At 32.5% G+C, this 20,362-nt stretch overlaps 2 protein-coding genes across 2 annotated transcripts; both read left to right on the top strand.

Annotated features, from left to right (window-relative positions):
- Nucleotides 1–1,313: 1,313 nt before the first annotated feature.
- Nucleotides 1,314–7,431, top strand: Phum_PHUM448830 (glucose dehydrogenase precursor, putative; the record flags this gene model as incomplete). Its single annotated transcript, XM_002429658.1, has 9 exons — nt 1,314–1,730; nt 2,075–2,303; nt 2,499–2,626; nt 2,873–3,041; nt 4,974–5,089; nt 5,185–5,422; nt 5,653–5,914; nt 5,989–6,182; nt 7,085–7,431. 9 exons carry the CDS (start codon nt 1,314–1,316, stop codon nt 7,429–7,431), a joined length of 2,100 nt encoding a protein of 699 aa, XP_002429703.1.
- A 4,761-nt stretch (nt 7,432–12,192) lies between these two features.
- Phum_PHUM448820 (glucose dehydrogenase precursor, putative) lies at nt 12,193–16,487 on the top strand (the record flags this gene model as incomplete). Its single annotated transcript, XM_002429657.1, has 9 exons — nt 12,193–12,333; nt 13,815–13,923; nt 14,022–14,183; nt 14,425–14,615; nt 14,701–14,919; nt 15,017–15,220; nt 15,327–15,522; nt 15,776–16,016; nt 16,085–16,487. 9 exons carry the CDS (start codon nt 12,193–12,195, stop codon nt 16,485–16,487), a joined length of 1,866 nt encoding a protein of 621 aa, XP_002429702.1.
- Between the last annotated feature and the right edge of the window lie 3,875 nt (nt 16,488–20,362).

Below are 20,362 nucleotides of genomic sequence, written 5' to 3'. Positions count from 1 at the left end.
TTTTCGGAAGGATAAGTGCAAAGTACAAGATCGTTAATTAGGAGACTCGGGGCAAGGAAAATGATCCTTTTTATTAACGAGATCGATTCGGAAAATGAGGTAAAACCTTAACGACACTAATAATAATAATAATAATAATAATAATAATAATAATAATAATAATAATTAATTTTTATCGGTTTGGTAGACCTAAATTTTTTTTTTTTTAAATAAAGTCCCAGAATTTGTTACGTTTGGCGACCATGAAGATAATAACCGTTCGTGAAAAAAAAATAAAAAAATTGACCCCGCAATGCAATTTTTTTTCTCATTTTTCGTTGCACTTTTAGAGAGAGAGAGAGAGGGGGGGGGAAGTGCATGTTGCATTTATCCGATTTGCATTTGAGGCCACGTTTTTATAATTTTTTTCCTCCGCGTGCACGTTTACAATGATAATAATCATGAAATGCCACGAAAAGGCAACGACAACGTAATGATATAGGCAACGAGTTAATTTTTTATCGACGCCCTGAAAACTTGACGCCATTTTTTTTTTTTTTTTTATTTTCGTACGAATGAACAAAATTTTAGAAAGAAGAAAACTTCTAGAAGGTTGCATATCTAATTTGCCATTTTTTTTTTTTTCTAATCTACGTAATCTTATCGCGTTTGATAAATAATGATAATAAAACGTGCGTCTAACGATAATAATAAAAATGGAAAATTTTCAAATGAAAACTCAAACAAATTTTTTTCCGGGGGGACATCAACCTAAATAATAAAAAATGGCGGGAAAGGGTAAGAAAAGGCTCAAATAATAATAATAATAATAATAATAATGACTTTGAAATGAAATCAAAAAAAAAAAAAAAAAAACGACAAACGATTCGAAACTATGAAAATTACGTGAAAATTTTTCACGTGACCTTTTAATTATTACAAAAAAAAATCGTGGCTAATTTTAATTAAAAGAGATAAACCAACAAAGGTCAAAGGTGAAACAAAAAAATTTTCATTTTTTTCAGGTAATAAAAGAATAATAATAATAATAATAATAATAATAATAATAATAATAATAATAATAAATCATCGCAAACAATTTAACAAACTTATATAAATTATAAAATAGCACATTAGGTCATTAGGTCAACTTTTTTTTTTTTTTCTTATTTATTTTCAGGAGAAAATGTTTCGAACGAAAATGATGATAATAATAATAATAAAATCATAAGAAGCATTCGGACAGAAGAGAAAAACAAAAAACGAAAATAATAATAATAGTAATAAAAGGATAGAAGAAAGAAGGAAAATTTTTTTAAAATAAATAAACAAAAATGGCTTTTCTCGTGTCCGTCGTCGTGGCGGCCATTAAAGCCTCCGTATCTTTGCTCAGCGGTTCGAAATTTCTCATTTACATTCCTACCATGATAGCGACTCTAGCTTATTTCAATTACGAATTGTTCGATCCGGAAAATCGACCCGTAATAGTGAAAAATTTTTACAAGGAATACGATTTCGTCGTCGTCGGCGCCGGTGGAGCCGGAGCCGTTTTGGCCAACAGATTGACCGAAATCCCAAATTGGTCCGTTCTCATATTAGAAGCCGGAGGCCACGAAACCGAAATATCCGACGTCCCCCTCCTTTCCCTCTATCTTCACAAGAGCAGGTTGGATTGGAGATATAGGACTCAACCGGGTAACACGGCTTGTCTAGCCATGAAAGATAGAAGATGCTGTTGGACGAGAGGCAAGGTAAACAAGTCAAAAAAAAAAAAAAAAAAAAAAAAAAAAAATGCGCGAAACGACCCAAATAAATAAATAATAATAATAATAAACAAAAACCTTGAATTAAAATTTTTGTGAAAGTTGGTATATAAAAAAATTATAAATAATCATTTTCTTTTCGATAATAGTAGAAAAAAAAATTTTTTTTATGCAATATTTTATTCAATAGGAATATTCCATCATCAATGACTTCCATTAATAAATACACACGTACGCGATAATAATAATAATAATAATAATTTTAATTATAGTTTTCGTGGAGGTTATTTTATTTCCCCCCCTTCTTTTTTTTTTTTTTTTTATTTTCGAAGGTTCTCGGCGGATCCACCGTTTTGAACACTATGCTTTACATAAGGGGAAACAGAAGAGATTTCGATCAGTGGGAATCCCTCGGGAACACCGGTTGGGGATACAAAGACGTTTTGCCTTATTTCATCAAATCCGAAGATCAGAGGAATCCTTATCTGGCACAAAATACTCGTTATCACGGAACCGGAGGGTATTTAACCATTCAAGACAGTCCCTACAATACTCCGTTGGGTGAGTATCGGAGCAAATACGGGGCATTCGTCAAATTTAGAAAAATTTTCCGAACGAAATCAAAATTTTCCAGAAAAATCCGAGTGGAAAAATCCACGACCTACTGCTATTTCATTATATTGACACTTAATTTTCCGCAATTAAAAAAAATTAATTTTCTTTTTTTTTTTTTTTTTTTTGTAATTATCATTAAAGGTCTCGCGTATTTGCAAGCCGGTCAAGAAATGGGTTACGAACTCAGGGACGTCAATGGGGAATTTCAAACCGGATTCGCTTTTTATCAGTTCACTATGAGAAGGGGAACCAGGTGTAGTACGGCAAAGGTAAATCCCTCACTCCCCCTTCCCCAAAAAAAAAAATTGTAATTAAAACAAATGTGTGAACAACCGAGCCTAAATCATCCTCCCTAATTTAGAATATAAATATATAAAAACAAAATGGCGTAGTCCGAGTAATGAACGAATGAATGAATGAATGAATGGAAATCTTTTTCCCCCCTTTTTTTAAATTGTTTTCTCATTATTATTATTATTTTTTCCCCCTATACTTCATATTGATTTTCATTCAAGGCATTTTTAAGACCGGTGAGACTTCGAAAGAATTTACACGTGTCAATATGGTCTCAGGCCACGAGAGTTTTGATACATCCGGAAACGAGGAGAGCCTACGGTGTGGAATTTTTAAGGGATGGACGAAAACACGTCGTGTACGCGAGAAAAGAAGTCATTTTATCAGCAGGTAAATACAATCAATCGAATGAAAATCATTTGGGGGGTGCGCGCCCGCCCCCATCGCCTCCTCCTCCCTCATAGTTTCAACCTTTTTTTTTCCTTTCCCTTTAATTCGAACTTTGTCGAAATAAACGTAGACACAAACGAGAGAGACAAACGGTAAAAACGTAAATTAATTATTTTTCTTTTTTTAATTAATTGATAATTACGACACTTTCGTCTACGAGAGAAAGTATTACTACCCGGTTGTTGTTGTTGTTGTTGTTGCGGTGCCCTAATTAAAACAAATCATTCGTTTATAACGGAGCTTTGAATTTATTTTTTTTTTTTGGGGGGGGGGGGGGAACGTGGAAGAAGAAAATTCAAGCGATTAACAAAAACGTTTTTTCAAAAATTTAAAAAAATAAAATTTTTTCGTGTAATCAACAACGTGAAGCAAGTGCGTGGATTTCATTTTTTTTAATGCCACGGGTATACCTACACAGGTGGCAGGTTGTTTTTTTTTTTTTTTTTAAACGACAAAAATTTATTTATTTATTTTTTTAAATCCTTCGAGCCACGTTTTCATAATTCATTTTTTAGGCAGAATAATAATAATAATAATAACATTATTAATGGTAAAAAACCCAACCCAAAGCTTACAAAACGTTTAAACATACAACTAATCCCGGCAATCTCGTTCTACAAATTTTTCCTAAACGGTTGACTAATTTTTTTTTTTAAATGGATGATACGAAAAAGAATTAAATCGTTTTTATTATTCACAAAAAAGACGATTTGTTGTTTGTTGCTCGAAAAAAAAAAAATGTGACAAACGATTATATAAAAAAAAAAAAAAATTATTATTTACGAGATCTGAGGATTAAAATTTTAAAATTACGTTCGAATAAATTTCGTGTCCTTTTCCCGCCTCCCCCCATCACCACCACCACCACCACCACAACCCTCGCACACCCTTTTCAAACCTTTTCATTAAATTTAATAACCACCTACGAATACTTTTTAATCGGGGGCCCAAAATTCAAAAGAAAGATACGAAACGGAATCCGATGCGGAAATGCTCAAACAATCGATTAATAAACGACAACGTTTCGAAACAAACAAACAAACAGAAAAGAATAAGAAGAAACTCAGCGGGGAGAAGTAAGAAAATATGCAAAAGGGCAGACCTTAAAAAAAAACCGACGACGACACCTTCGTGTTCGCCTTGCCTACAAAAAAAAAAAACGCACGCGTTCGCGATGACAAAGGTACGCTCCTTAATACCACCGACTCGACTTTCGTTTATCGTTATTTATTATTATTATTATTATTATTAATTTTGTCGTAATTTCATTACATTCCTTATTAATAAATAAATACGCGCCTAGATTTCGAATATTGTGTCACGCCAGAGGGTGACATTTAAATTATTTTTGAAAACTTGCAAAAAAAATAAAAATAAAAAATTCTTTCTCAATCGTTTTTTTGTATTGAGATAAATCGCGATCATTAACGTAATTAAAGTGAACGCATGCGAAATTACTTAATAGGTAAATAATAATAATAATAATAATAATAATAATTTATTTCCACGATGAACTTTACGATTTTGATGACGATTGTCAACCGTCAGCGTGTCGACGACCTTTATCGAAAGGCAAAACCAATCAACCCCGTTGGCCCCAATTAAACCTTATGAGAGAAAAAAAAAAAAAAATTTTTTTTAGTCATCATCGACGCACCTTTCATAAATAACCAACGATTTACTCTCTGTCACCGTATTGTCACGCAGGTACCTCGATCTTCTCCGATTGTGTCACTACTTTAAAAAAATTTTTTTTTTTAACGACGGTTGAGTGACGTTTCCTATGAAATTATAAAAATAATTTTCCCTTTTTAATTTATTTGTCGTCGCGGAAGAATAAAAAGTAAAAATTTTTTTTTTGTTCCGTTTCAGGTGCCATCAACTCTCCTCAACTTCTCATGTTGTCCGGAGTGGGACCAGCGAGAACTTTGCAAAAATACGATATTCCCGTCATACACGATTCCCCCTACGTCGGACAAAATTTACAGGTCCGGGTGAACCTGAACTTGAAATTTTATTTTTTTCGTCTTTCATCATCGAAACGATGATTAACGCGATTCTTTTTTTTTTTTTGCCCGTGCAGGATCACATAGCTGTCGGCGGTATCGTGTTTTTAATCGATCAACCTTTCAGTTTGGTTTTCCGTCGACTCGTTAACCTTAACACGGCTTTGAGATACGCCATTTTCGAAGATGGACCTCTCACGTCTAGCGTCGGCCTAGAAAGTGTCGGCTTTATAACCACGAAATACGGTAACCAAACGGACGATTGGCCGGATATCGAATTCATGATAACATCTTCTGCCACGAATTCTGACGGTGGTAATTATATCATTCGTACATATATGTGATTTCACTATTCTTTGGTTAACACGCTCGTGATTCTCGTATGTAATTACCCGATGAGAGAGAGAGAGAGAGAACGGTGAAAACTTGGCAACGTTTATCTAAATAAACGTCACTCATCGGAAATAATTTAAAATTAACAACCGGAGTAATTTGTTTACCTTCGTTTCACTTCTTTTTCTTTTTCTTTTCTTTTCTTTTAATAGGAGACCAAGTGAAAAAAGCTCACGGACTCACCGATAAATTCTACGAAGAAAATTTTGCCAGCATTAATTTCAGAGACGTTTTCGGAGTTTTCCCGATGATTTTGAGGCCCAAGAGTCGAGGTTACATGACGATACAGAGCAAAGACCCCCTTCGTTATCCTCTCATGTACCACAATTACTTGACGCATCCGGACGACGTGAGAGTTCTTAGAGAAGGAGTCAAGCAAGCCATCGCTTTCGGACAAACTTCTTCCATGAGAAGGTTAAAACGCATTCTTCTTTTTTTTTAAACGCGACGCTATCCTCCACGAAACTTAACCTTTGGTCAAATTTTAGACTGGGTGCAAAGTTTCACCAAACTCCCGTGTACGGTTGTAGACACCTTCAACAATTCACCGACGAGTATTGGGAATGTGTTATAAGGCAATACACCCTAACTATTTATCACATGTCCGGAACGGCGAGAATGGGTGCTCCCAACGATCCGACGGCGGTCGTCGATCCGAGATTAAGAGTCTACGGAATTAGCAGTGAGTTTTTTTTTTTAAACATCCAATAAAAACAACAACAACAACAAAAACAAACAAAACCAACAAATTCGAATTGTTCGTACGCCTGCTTTAAAATAAGTTATAATTTTTTCATTACATTACCGATTTAAAAAATGCATAGACTAGATTTTTTTTTAGAATTAGAGTTTTATACGCGTAAATTAACATTATTAAAAATACATTAAAATAATAATAATAATAATATCAGCTTCCGCATTTAAAGTCATTCAATTTTCAAACTTTAAATTCTCCAAATTGTATTAAGACATACGATATTATTAACATTCGAATGTTGGTAAAGTTTTATTGTGTTGAGTTTAACATTATCATTGTTTCGTTCGTTCGTTAATTAATTTAAAAATCATATTTTAGTCGATTTCTCTTAAATGCTAACACAGAGACTAACCTAAACCAATGACACACTTACTAAAATTAAAATCTAAATTTAAAATTTAAAATTTTTATATATATATATTATTTACATCGATTTAATTTTTCGCAGAATAATAAAAAAAAAAAAAAAAAAAAATTCCAACCGTGAATTTTGAAATTCGAATTTTTAATTTAAAAACAAAAAAACAAAATGTCGGCCTTTCATTCTAATTTAATCAATTTTCAACTCGTAAATCATTTAAATTGATCATTTCGTCATTTTTTTTTAAAAATCGGATTCATCATTTTCAACGATGGCGACAGCAAAACAAAACAAAACAAAACAAAACATCAGCTAACCGTTAAAAAAATTTATTTCTAATCAATAATACGTTTCCCTTTCATTCCAGAAAGAGAGAGAGAGAGAGAGAGAGAGAGAGAGAGAGAGACAAACATTTCATCATTTTTCACATAACTTTATTTAAAAAAAATTTTTTTTTTTTTTTCAGATTTGCGAGTCATAGACGCTTCCATAATGCCACGAATCACGAGTGGAAACATTCAAGCTCCAGTTATCATGATCGGAGAAAAAGGAGCGGATTTAGTTAAAGAAGACTGGTTATTTAATTACAACAGAGCTAGAAGGTCGACGTACGACGAAAACATCCAACACGAAAACGAGAATAATAATAATAATAATAATAAATCCGAAAGGGGATCATCGCCCGTGGGGGAAAAAACGGTTGGAAAACCCGATTGTTCGTTCGAAGAATACATTTCGAACATAACAAAAATATTGGGAAAACAATTTTTATTTCCAAATTTCGATTTCGATAACGTCACCAAGTTAAGATGATGATTTTTTACCCTTAAGTATATAAAAAAAAAAAAAAAAAAATACTCTCTAATGCTTATTCGATGATTTTTACCGCCAAAAACCGCCATCTTGATTTTCTTTCAACGATGACGAAAAACGCTGCGAGGGAAATAATTTAAAATTTGGCGGCAAACCAATAATCATCATCCGTTACCATTTTTCCATTTGTTACCCCGCGAACAAGGGGTAACCGTTTGAAAAGACCAAGAGTTACCAATTTACTGCCAAACTAACTACTACCGAACTGTAAATTAAATATTTAAAAAAAAAAAAAAATGGCACGCGCCAAATAATAATAATATTAATAATGATTATAAATAATTAATTTAAATCGAATGCGTTCAATGTGCCAACTTAAAAAAAAAAAAAAAAGTACAATTGTAGTTATGTTTTTGTTTTATTTTTAAATTAAATATTAAACAAAAAAATTTTTTTTTTAATTTCCGTTTGTTTGTTTGTTTGTTTCTTATTACTATTATTATTATTTTTTTTTTTTTTGAAAAATTTTTCCTTGCTTGACTGCAGTTTGAATAAACAACAGCAAACGCACACAAAAAAACAAAATTTCATTCGAACGATCTATAAATATATACTTTTGAAAAGCCCCTTTCTTACATCTCTTTTCCTATTTCTCCCTCTCTCTCTCTCTTTCTCTCTCTCTCTCTCTCTCTCTTTCCCTCTTTCTCTTTCTCTTTCTCCTTCACAAACAATAAGTATTTTATTTCAAATATATAAAGAAAACCTTTTCCAAAAAAAAAAAAAAAAAAGGAAATGTAATTTTTCAATTTGATGAGTTTTCTTTCGACATGCCACATAATAATTTTTTACGAAAAAAAAAAAAACAGTAATAATAATAATATTAACTTAAGTTTTCAAATATCATGTTGGTAATAAAAGAGAACGAGAAAAACAACAACAGCAGCAACAACAACAACAACAACAACAATAACAAGAAAATCCCGTTCCCCCAAAAGGGTTTAACGTCGTTTTGTCGATTAAGAAATTTAAAACTTCGTTTTCGTGCGGAAAATTCACAAAAACTTTTCGTTTTTCTTTTTTCCCATTCCTTTCCCTTCTCTCTCCAATTTTCCCCCTACTCCCTTCTTTTCTCTCTCTCTCTCTCTCTCTCTTGGAAAATTCAAAAACTAATGTAAAACTATTTTCCCATTTTGTCTTTTTTTTTTTTGCTATTTTAATTTAAAGCTTTGTGAGTTTTCCGCACGAAAATTTTTATTAGTTTTATTTAATTATACACTTTGAATTCGAAAAACTTATCACGCCCCCCGCCCCTCCCATCCCGTCGTCGTGGATTTAAAAACAAATTTTAACCTCTGACGCCATTATCCTTTTCCCAACCTTCTCCCCTTTCTTATCGATAAGAAACGGTTAAATTTTTTATTTCGTTTTCTTTTGTTTTTTTTTTTTTTGATTTCACCGCATTCTCGCGCGTTTTCACGCGAGAAATTTTTTTTTTTTTTGGCAACGAGCCTTCGACCAATCGAACAACTTCCTCCTCTCGATTTTCACAATTTTCCCCCATACGATCAGTTACCAATTTTTTTTTACGTGCGCGCACTCGCATAATCTCATCGACGCTAAGGCAATAATAATAATAATAATTAAGCGAAAAAGTGACGTCAATGAAACCTTTCAACGTCACAACAATTCAATGTGGCGTAATGTCAGTATTGATAATAATGATAAAAATAACGCGATTTCATTTCACACGTGGATGTAGATAAACGTGTAAACACGTAACGGAAGAAGAAAATCGATATAATCGATGTACTCGAGGTGAGCGTATCGTAATATCAGATGATTCCCTTATCTTATTAATACAATTATAATAATAATAATAATAATAATAATTTTCTTTTTTTACCGCGAAGTGAAAAACACGCATGGTAGAAAAAAAAAGAAAAAAACCTTTCGATGATTGATCGGCGGCCATTTGCAATTTGCTTTCTTCTCGGAACGCGGTGAAAGTCCCCCCACGTTGGTAAATTTTTTAAATTATGAATGAAATTAGAAAAAAAAAAAAAAATTGTTCATTGTTTTCAAATTATTAGATAATTGCCACCGTATCAAAGTTAAAAAAAAAAAAAAAAAAAATTCTTTTGTTTTTGTTTGACCGATTGATTGATTGATTGATTGATTGATTAGGTTTACGGCGAACGGGAGAGAAATCGAGTCGAATTAATGTTAAATTTTTTTTTTTTTTATCCCCCCTCGTAATTTCTGGAGAGGGAAAAAAAAAAATTTCCAGAACGAAAAGGAATATATTAATTTTACTGGAACGTTTTTTTTTTTTTTTTTTTTTTGTCAAACTAAAAATAATAATAATAATAATATTAATTAATGACATAATTATCAAACAACTTGTGTTAACGTTTTGGTACTTACGGGTTTCTATTATTATTATTATTATTATTATTATTAATACCTCAAAGTAAGTAGATTTTCCAGATCATTTTCCAGACCAAGGAAAACCACCACCGAATTCAGGTCGTCGTTAATTTAATGTGGTAAAAACCGTACGAAAGAAATTATTTGGTTTTTTCTCCCTCCTTCTCTCTCTTTCTCTTTCTCTTTCTCTCTCTCTCTCTCTATTTCTCACGCGAAATTTTAATGTCGATAGTTTTTTCAACTTCCGGTTTTTTCTTCTTTCTTTTCCCCCCTTGTTTCCCTTTTCTCCCACCCCCCTTCAGCAAAAAAAAAAAAAAAAGTTTAAACGGAACCTTTCGCACCGCAATCAAATCGTTAAACTCCCGCAAAAATTAATAATTTCCCAACGTAAAAATTTCCAGCAGACGATAAATAAAATCGTAATTAATAATAATAATAATAATAATGGTTTCTAAAAAATAAGAAGAAAACAAATTAATTTAAATATCAACAATAGTTTTTTTTTTTTTTTTTTTTGTTACTTCATTGAAAAAATACGTAAAACAAAAAAAAAAGAAAATTACGTAAACGCAAAATCTTTTGTTTTTTTCTTTAGGAATTAATTCCAGAAAAAAATTTTTTTTTTTTTTTACTTTTAATTCCGCATCGATCGTAATATTATCACGCTACGATTATTATTTTTAACGAATCACACGGCGTACAGAAAATTCAATGGTTTTATCATTATCATCGTCCTCGTCTTCACCGTTATATATATACATTTGCTAAACTTTGATTTTCCGTCCGGATTTCTTTTCCCGCCATTTTACAAAAGCAAACGAGGATTTCACAAAAACGAGAAAAACCGTGGGTGACCTACGTTAACAAACGCATTCACGTTTGTAGTCCTTAACGTGGGTGCAAACACGCAAATAAAAAATAAATTACGACTGAGTAAACGTATATTACCTTGACCGTAGAAAGAGAGAGAGATAGAGAAAAAGAGAGAGAGAGAGAGAGAAAGAGAGAGAGAAAGAGAGAGAAAAATAATTACCGAACGCCGGGAACAACCGGGTACGAGTCTATGACCTTAATAGATATCTCACAGCACAAAGAAGCACAAGCAGAAGAAGAAGATGGTGAAGAATAATAATAATAACGATGCCAAAGGCGACAAACAAACTACAGGGAGAAACAAACAAACAAACAGACAGAAGTTTCTGTCGTAAATTAAGTAAATGAAACCCAAAAAAAAAAAATGAAAAATGGCCAAGTTATTATCTCCGCTTTTCGAATTTTCAAACATTTTCCAATTGTTTTGCGGAGTTTATACTCTTTGTCGAGTGAATACGCGCGTTTTGAATGCTTTTCTCCAAATAATAATAATAATGATAATAATAATAAAAACGATGATGATGATGATGATGATGATGATGATAACAACGATAAATAGAAATCACGAGTAAAACGGTACTCTCGACAATATTCAAACAATAATCCCCAAGTTGGTCTTCGTAAAGTGAAAGAAATTAATACCAGGTGAAAGCGAAATTTAAAAAAAAAATTCAATTTTAAAAGACTTTGTCGAGCGGGTTAAATCAAAAGGTTTCGCGGTCAATTCGTATTCCGTTACTTTCGCAACCTAAGAAAAATCGTTCGACGTATTTTAATCAAGTTACGCGACCATGGCTTCTCACATCGAAACTCTGCTCCGGATTAAAGAAGAATACGAATGAAAAATAATAATAATAATAATGATAATGATAACGAAAAAAAAAAAATACCTGAAAATGGTCAGGTTCGCTTCTAAAACCCATTCTCGTATGGATTATTATTCAGTTATGTGTACATGTTCGTGTCGCTTGCGATTTTCGACGACGTGGTAGTAAACGCGACGTAAAAACGACGTGGATTTTAATTACGCGCGCGTAAATTTAAAAAAATTAGTGATTCTCGTGTGTTTGTTTGATTGACGCCATTGGTAATTTTCCTACCTGCCTGCAATTTTCCGATTGATCAAACGTGAGAGAGAGAGAGAAACAGGCGATTGTCGTACAACAAACATATTTCGGATCCCGTTTGTCGTCATACTACGAACCCGATTACCTTCGGAGGACTTCTTTCGACATTTTCTTCTTTTTTTTTTGTGGTATCGCAAAACGAGAAGAAACTACAACACAACGACGATGTTGTGAAAGTGATTTTGTGTTTATGAAAGTTAACATGGAAAAATACGTGAAATCGTTCGAAAATCAAACGAAAAAAAAAAAAAAGAAAATTGTTTTTTTTTGTGTTTCGAATTAAATATGTCACGCGTGGAACGTCACGGAGGAAAAAGTGAACTCGTGAATAAACATGTCGTCTTTTCCGATGGCTTTTTTGGGAAGTTTTCCCGGTACGATGGCCGTGAGCCTGGTACCCATATTTGCCATAAGCATGATTTATTACCGTTATTTAATGGCAGACCCAGAATCGAAAATTAAAGATGTCGAACAGGTACGTCGTCGTCGTCGTACGTTTTTATTATTATTATAAAATTTCTTGATAATTTCTTTTTTTATTTCGTTGTTGCTTGTTTGTTTGTTTGACCCGCAACAAACGTTGGACACGAGACGTCACGTTTTATTTTGTATTTTGTAACTTTCCCCATCGACTATTAAATCAAAAATTTTTTTATTCGGATTGTATTTTCATTTTTTCTTAAAAGGTTTCTTTTTACAAAAGCGAAACCGATATCGATTGTTAAGTTTAGAAAAAAAAAAAAAAAAAAAAGAAAATCCATTGTTTAGAACTACGTAATACACGGATTGAAAAGAGATATCTCAACAGTTTAAAAGAACAAACAAACAAACAAACAAACAAATAATCGCGTTTAATTCCTTTTTTTTTCATTGCGACCTACTCGTCAAAAATTTAAATTGAATTAAAACAATTTCAATATCGTATAAAAATGATAAATCATTTTTTAAAATGTTGGCATCACTGATTTAATTTCAAATCTATACGGAAATAAGTGTACGCTTATCGACCCCCCAACTTTCTAATAATCGTGACGGATATAAAAAAAATCACAATGAAAATTCATATTAAATGAATGTTGATGCGAAACGACGACGACAACAACAACAACAACAACCGCAACAACCGAACAAATTTCATTTTTTTTACTTTCCACGGAAAACTGCGTTCAAATTTGTGCGTAAAACAAAAACAAAAAAAAACGAAAAAATTTCAATGCAAATCGCCATTTTGCAGGTATCAAAAAAAAAAAAAAATTAATTTCGTTAAACCACGTGACCTGCTTCATAAAAAAATATTATTATTATTATTATTATTATTTTTGTACCGGTAACACATGAAAAATTTTTTTTTTTGAGGGAAATTTCCGGTATTGATAAATTTCAATTTGACTCCTTATTTAAAAAAAAAAAAAAAAAAAAAGTAAACCGTCGCGAAGGGAATTTTCCATACAAATATAAAAATGCGCGTTCCAGTTGCAGTGATAATAATAATAATAATAATAATAATCGCGGCAATGATGTAAAATACCGGTAAAAATTAAAAAGAAAGTTGGCTGGTTGGTTGGTTGCTTGCTTGCTATTCTACTTTGCCAATGGCGTCAGGAAAATGAAAGAAAAAAATTTTTTTTCTCTTTCTTCCCCTTTCTCCCTCCCTCCTTCTCTTTCCCTCTTTCTTTTTGGCTTTAATAAATAAATCAGTCGGAAATCCATTACGTCATCAAACTGAAATCCATGCGTCTGCACTACATCTTACATCCCCCTTTATTGCTTTCCCCCATTTTTGTTTACTCCATCCAAACTTTATTTATTCCATCTTTTATCTCGACTTTAACACTCTATTTGCTTTTTTAAAATGCTTTCACCCATCTCTGTCTAACTCTTTCTACTTTCCTCCTACGACCTTTATAGGAGAAAATTTCCTAATTTCAAATAAATTTCAAATTTTTGTAATTTCAGATATTATCCGAATATGATTTCATTATCGTCGGTGGCGGATCGGCAGGAGCAGTCGTCGCAAATCGATTATCGGAAAATCCAAAATGGAAAATTTTACTTATCGAAGCAGGTATTTTAAGTTTATCGATAATCCTCAAGTTTCCAAAACGCGAACACGTTCTTCTAAAAATTCCAAAATGAAATACGAATATTTCTCTTTTCGCATAGGTGGAGATGAAACTGAATTATCCGACGTTCCTTCACTTGCGGGATACATGCAATTATCTGATTTAGACTGGAAGTACAAAACAGCTCCACCGGAAGACAGAGGATACTGTCAAGCGATGAACGGAGATCGTTGTAATTGGCCGAGGGGAAAAGTGTTGGGAGGTTAATATTTTCCATTCCAGTTTTTCCCTTCGATGCTTTTCCTTTCATTCACCTCGAAAATTTTTCCAGTCAGTGATTTATTTACGTCACGAGAAATGTTTTCCCATCATTTTATTATTTTATTTGACAGTGATTTGCCAATCTTTCCTATCATTTTGTCCATCATTTTCTACTTCGATGCCGGCAAATAATTCCGGAAAATCTTAAACCAATTTTTTTTCTTTTTTTTTCTATTTTTCAGGATCCAGCGTTTTAAATGCCATGATTTACGTTAGGGGAAACAAATTGGATTACGATTATTGGGCGGCACAGGGAAACACCGGTTGGAGTTACGACGAAGTTTTACCATATTTTTTAAAATCCGAAGACAACAGGAATCCTTACCTGGTGAAAACACCTTACCACAAAGAGGGTGGATATTTGACGGTACAAGTAAGTACGCAACAAACCTGCAAAAAAAAAAAAAAAACCTTTCGTTTGTGGGGTACTCACGATTCGGTTTTTGGACCAAATTTAGGAAAGTCCGTGGCGAAGTCCTCTCTCCATCGCATTTATAAAAGCAGGGAAAGAATTGGGCTACGACATTCGAGACATTAACGGTGCCAATCAAACAGGGTTTATGATTGCTCAAGGGACTATAAGGAGAGGATCCAGGTGCAGCACTGCCAAAGCATTTCTTCGCCCTATCAAACACAGGGAAAATCTTGACGTGGCATTAAAAACGCACGTAACTAAAGTAAATAGTAAAAAAAGAAACATTAATAATAATAATAATAATAATAATAATTTTTGTTGCTTCATCGCCGTGATGATAAATTAATTAATAATTATAGGTACTTTTAGCGGAATTAAATAATGATGTCATTGCTCACGGCGTGGAACTTTTAAGAAACGGTAAAAGATATTTGGTGAATGCGAGAAAAGAAGTGATATTATCGGCCGGTGCCATAAATTCTCCTCAAATCCTCATGCTCTCTGGGATCGGCCCTAGGAAACATTTGGAGAGTGTTAATATACCCGTATTTAGAGACTTAATGGTAAAGACAAATTCTTTCTTTTCTACAACGTTCATTCATTCATTTTTACGTGCCGAATCGCAGCCATGAATATAATAGTAATAATAATAATAAAACACATACGCAGGTGGGATACAATCTCCAAGATCACGTGGGCCTCGGCGGTCTTACGTTTCTAGTCAATGCTCCAGTTACTTTTAAAAAAAATCGCTTTCAGAAACCGTCTGTAGCGTTAGAATATATATTAAGAGAGCAAGGTCCTATGACAACTTTGGGAGTCGAAGGTCTTGCATTCGTCAATACCAAATACGCTCCTCCGGAAGGTAATATAAAAAAATTTTTTTTCCATCCATCCAAAGAAAACTAGCTTGGTCGGCAATTTATGCCAACAAAAAGTAAAAAGAGAAACTTTTTAAGCGACAAATTTAAAAAAAAAAAAAATTATTTGACGACAAAACTTTCTTTTTGTTATGTTTTTGGTACGAATAGCATTTCCCCTCCCCTACGCATTTTCCCCTTCCTTCCGCTCCCCTACGAGAAAAAAAGACGAGCAATTATATTTTTTTTTTTGTGCAGGAAATTGGCCGGACATACAATTTCATTTTGCTCCGAGTTCTGTGAACAGCGACAACGGAGATCAAATACGTAAAGTTCTAGGTCTTCGAGATCGAGTGTACAATACAGTTTATAAACCTTTGGTCAATGCGGAAACGTGGACCATTCTTCCTCTCTTACTCAGACCAAAGAGTTCTGGACGAGTCAAACTCAGGTCTAACAATCCACTGCAATACCCAATCATCGAACCGAATTATTTCAGGTATGTAAAAATCTCACGTCAGCAAAAATATTTTTAAGCCCATTTAAAAACACGCCTTTCCCTTTCAGATATAAAGAAGACGTTCAAGTATTAACGGAAGGAATCAAAATAGCCATGGCCATTTCGAACACGTCGGCGTTTCAAAAATACGGTTCGAGGCCTCACACGATACCGTTACCCGGCTGTGGAAAATACGCTCTGTTTTCCGACGCTTATTGGGAGTGCAGCATGAGACACTTCACGTTCACCATTTACCATCCCACGGGAACGTGTAAAATGGGACCGTCGACGGATCCCTACGCGGTCGTGGACGACAGGCTGAGAGTTCACGGCGTGAAAAATTTACGAGTTGTCGACGCGAGCATCATGCCCACGATTATAAGCGGAAATCCGAACGCCCCGGTCATCATGATAGGAGAAAGAGCGAGCGATTTCATAAAAGCCGATCATTTTTACACGGATCCGATCTAATAAAAAAACAACCACTTAATAACTAATTAACTCGATTATAAAATAAGTTAAAAAAATTTATACAATTTGTAATGCGTATAAATACTGCCAGTTGCATACTTCAAAAACATAGGGAAAGAAAATCATAACTAATAATATACGATTGATAATATTACGATGTGCACACGCATTAAGTTTTTGAATTTAACTTAACTTAAGAACTTTAAGCAAATTTTGAAACTTATTTAAGTATTCGTATTTTCGTCTCACTTCTACAAATTACCACGTTAAGCAAGTTTTAAAAAAAAAAATCAATCGAACTATCATCTAGGAAACAAACAAACGACTTGTAATAATTACAGAGAAAGTCTCAAGAGCAATCAAAAATCATTTTTTTTTTTTTTTGTTATTTTTAAATATTAAATAATTGTTTTTATTATTATTATTATTATTATTATTATTATTATTATATTTATAAGAAAATTGTTAAACTAGATTTACGTAATAAATAACGTATTTTTTTTAAAAGGCTAAGTTTTCATAAAATGAATAATATCACCATACTCGAGTTCTTCGGCAACAAAAAAAAAAAAAAAGGGGGTTAAGGTAAATCGCATTTATCTTTTAAACAACGACCCTTCACGCACAAAATTAAAAAGTTTAATATCGATAAGTCGATGATCTCGCAAATAACAAGTAAAATAATAATAATAATAATAATAATAATAATGATAATAATAATAATGCATATATGCAAACAATTTCGTAATTTTGCGCGTGCAAGGATTATCCTTTTTCAAGGCAAACAACGAATCAACCAACCTACTTTTCTTCTCTCTCTCTCTCTCTCTCTCTCTTTTTTGTAAAATGAAAATCGAGATGTGTGTCACCTATTGCCGAAATTCGTTTAACAAACTACTCCTGCCACGACGACTACTATCGCCACGATAAATACACGATAAATGGGTAATAAATTAATTTTAAAATTAATTTAAACGGTCACGGTCGCCGCCATATTGAGAGATATACAAAAATGTGATACGAAATTACTACTTCCGCCTACTACGTTTTCTAATTCCGCCACGACGTTTGGGAACAACGACAATGAAAAGAAAAAAAAATTATTTTTAGCCTTTAATATATTTATTATTAATTACCCCAATGTCATTTCGTTTCAACAACATCATCATCATCATCATCATCATCGTAATTATTATTATCGCAAATTAATTATTTAACGTTAACAAGTTGTGACTTGAATTATATGGAAAAAAAAAAAAAAAAAAAAAATTTCCTACGGACTCGGCGTTAAAATGATTTATTGATACTCCTACGGGGGGATCCCCTTTTTATTCTTTTCCTTTCTATTTTCGACGTTTTCCGTTTTATTTTTGTTTTTTTATCAATCATTTTATTTTCATGCCGAATTCGTTGATAAGCAACAAATCGAACGTCGTAATAATAATAATAATTAAAACGCTTTCACGATTTTACAAAAGTTTAATGACTCACTAGGCAGACGAAAAAAAATTTTTTTTTCTTTCCTTCCCCCCCCCCTTTCTGCCGGTCGGCCGAAGACAAAAAAAGGGGAAAAAAAAGTAAATATTAGAAAGTGAAAGAAATTTAATTTCCGATATAAGAATAATTTAAACAATAATAATAATAATAATAATTGATTTATTAATAAAGGGAGAGAGGGGGGAAGAGGGAGGGAAGAAGGAGAAGAGAGTGGGAAAAATCGAATCATATCATTATTATTATTATTATTACTACTCACACATTTCTAAAATTCGCGGAGTTTACATTTTACGAAATGATTTTCTTTTTTTCTTTTTATAATTACTAACTCGGTAAAATAAAATTTTTGGAAATCCATTAACCTTTAACGCCTTTCTCCCGTCAATAAAAAATAATAGTAATAATAATAATAATGATAATAATAATATGCTGTAGCGTGTCTTTTTCAAATTATTCGAACGAATCGATCGAAATTAATAATCGATAGTTAATCAATTGATTCATTTTTTTTTTTTTCCCCCTCCCCAGACCGGATTTCTATACAACGTAACACATAAACGGAACATGACAAAAAAAAATGTACGTTAAACGTTACCTGTTCGACGGACTAATAATAATAATAATAATAATAATAATAATAATAAAAACTCGAATCGTAATAATTACGTAACGTAATAAAATATTCCAGTAATAAACTTGTTGAAGAAAGAAAGAAAGAAAGAGAAAGAGAGAGAAAACAAGTTACGTAACATCATTTCCGAACACAAAAAAAAAAATTTTAATAAACAGGAAAAGGAATAAGAAACCTACCTACGTAAGCAGTCAGTCAAATAATAATAATAATAATAATCGAGAATGGCTCGAGAATTTAAACTTGCGAGCATAGAGTTAAAGAGCGTTAATTAATCGATTTTATCGAATCGCAATCGCACGGCAGAGAATCGATCGATCGAATCGGAACCGGAAATAGGAAAACGCACACGCACGGTTCGACGATTCGATTCGAATCGCCATTTTAAAATCTATTATCGGCATTTTGACATTTAACTATTCCAGCTCCGGATAAACGAAACCTTTTTTTTTTTTTTAAAAAAAAAAAAGAAAAACTAATTAATGTCGAAAATGACTTTGACGAGTCAATTTTCCGCTGTTTAAAATCGATAATTTAAATGGTAATAAAAAAATAAAATAAAAATATTATTAATAATAATAATAATAATAATAATAATAATAATAATAATAATAAGAGAATGTTACATTACGAAACGAGGTAATAAAATCGGTAAGGAAAAAAAAAAAGAAAAAAAAATTTTTTTTTTCTCGAATGGATAGACAAATAACGATCAAACGATAGCAAAAAAACGATTAATCGAAAATCCTTTCGATTTCTCCCGCGTTTTTTTAAACAAATCTCTTAAAGTGAACGTGTAAACATGCGCGTGTACTACACAACTACCTTTACGCCGCGTACAAATCCTGCGAAACCTTTTTCTTGGTTATTTTTTTTTTTTGTTTTTGTTATCGAACAAGTGAAAACCGTTTTTTTTTCGTTTTGTCAATTCCAAAAGCGACGTGTAAATAAATACGCATCGTGGCATTCACAAAATAAAAAATAATAATAATAATAAAATCGTGACTCTTCACTTTCACACAAGGATCATCAAAATCAAAATGATTCTTTCGTATCTTTTACTTATATGGGGATTTAAAAAAAAAACAGATTAATAAATTTCGTTTAATTTAAAATCACGTTACACGCTTTCCCGTCGTCGTCGTCGTCGTCGTCATTTTGTTTTTTGTTTTTTTTCGAAAGGGGGTCCCCTTTTTTTTTTTTTTTTTGACGTTCTAGAAACGTTTTACTCGTCATTCATTACCTAACGATTCGCCCGTGTACTTTTTTTTTTTTTTTTGTTTCGAATTTCAAAACGTTTTTCTCCGTTTTGGACATTTCCTACCGTCGACCCGAATCCTTACACCGGAAATACAATTTTTTTTTTTTTTTAAATCGACGTCGCGATGATGACGTCGGTGACAATAATCGGGGGCGATGACACGGATAAAAATATCCTACTCGAAATATTTTTCAAAATTAATTTTTTTTTTTAACTCGAGTGAAAATAATTAAAATCGACCCCGTATTTAATTTAATAATAACTCGCGGATCGAAATAAAAGTGAATTAAACGAAAGTCGCGTACTCGGTTTCTTATTAAAACTTTCTTATCCAACTTATTATATTTAAAAATGTTGGAAATCACAACAAAGAATACACATGTACATAAATAAATTAATCACTCGCCATTATTCAAAATAAATAAATCCGGTTAAAAACCTACCCGATTGAAATTTTCCCTTTCGTAAATATCACATCCATAAGTT

Source organism: Pediculus humanus, genomic scaffold, assembly GCF_000006295.1.
Source record: "Pediculus humanus corporis 1103172108219 genomic scaffold, whole genome shotgun sequence".
NCBI classification, from domain to species: Eukaryota; Metazoa; Arthropoda; class Insecta; order Psocodea; family Pediculidae; genus Pediculus; species Pediculus humanus.
The sequence above is the reverse complement of the archived record's forward strand: the minus strand, read 5'-3'. Positions and strand labels throughout refer to the sequence as shown.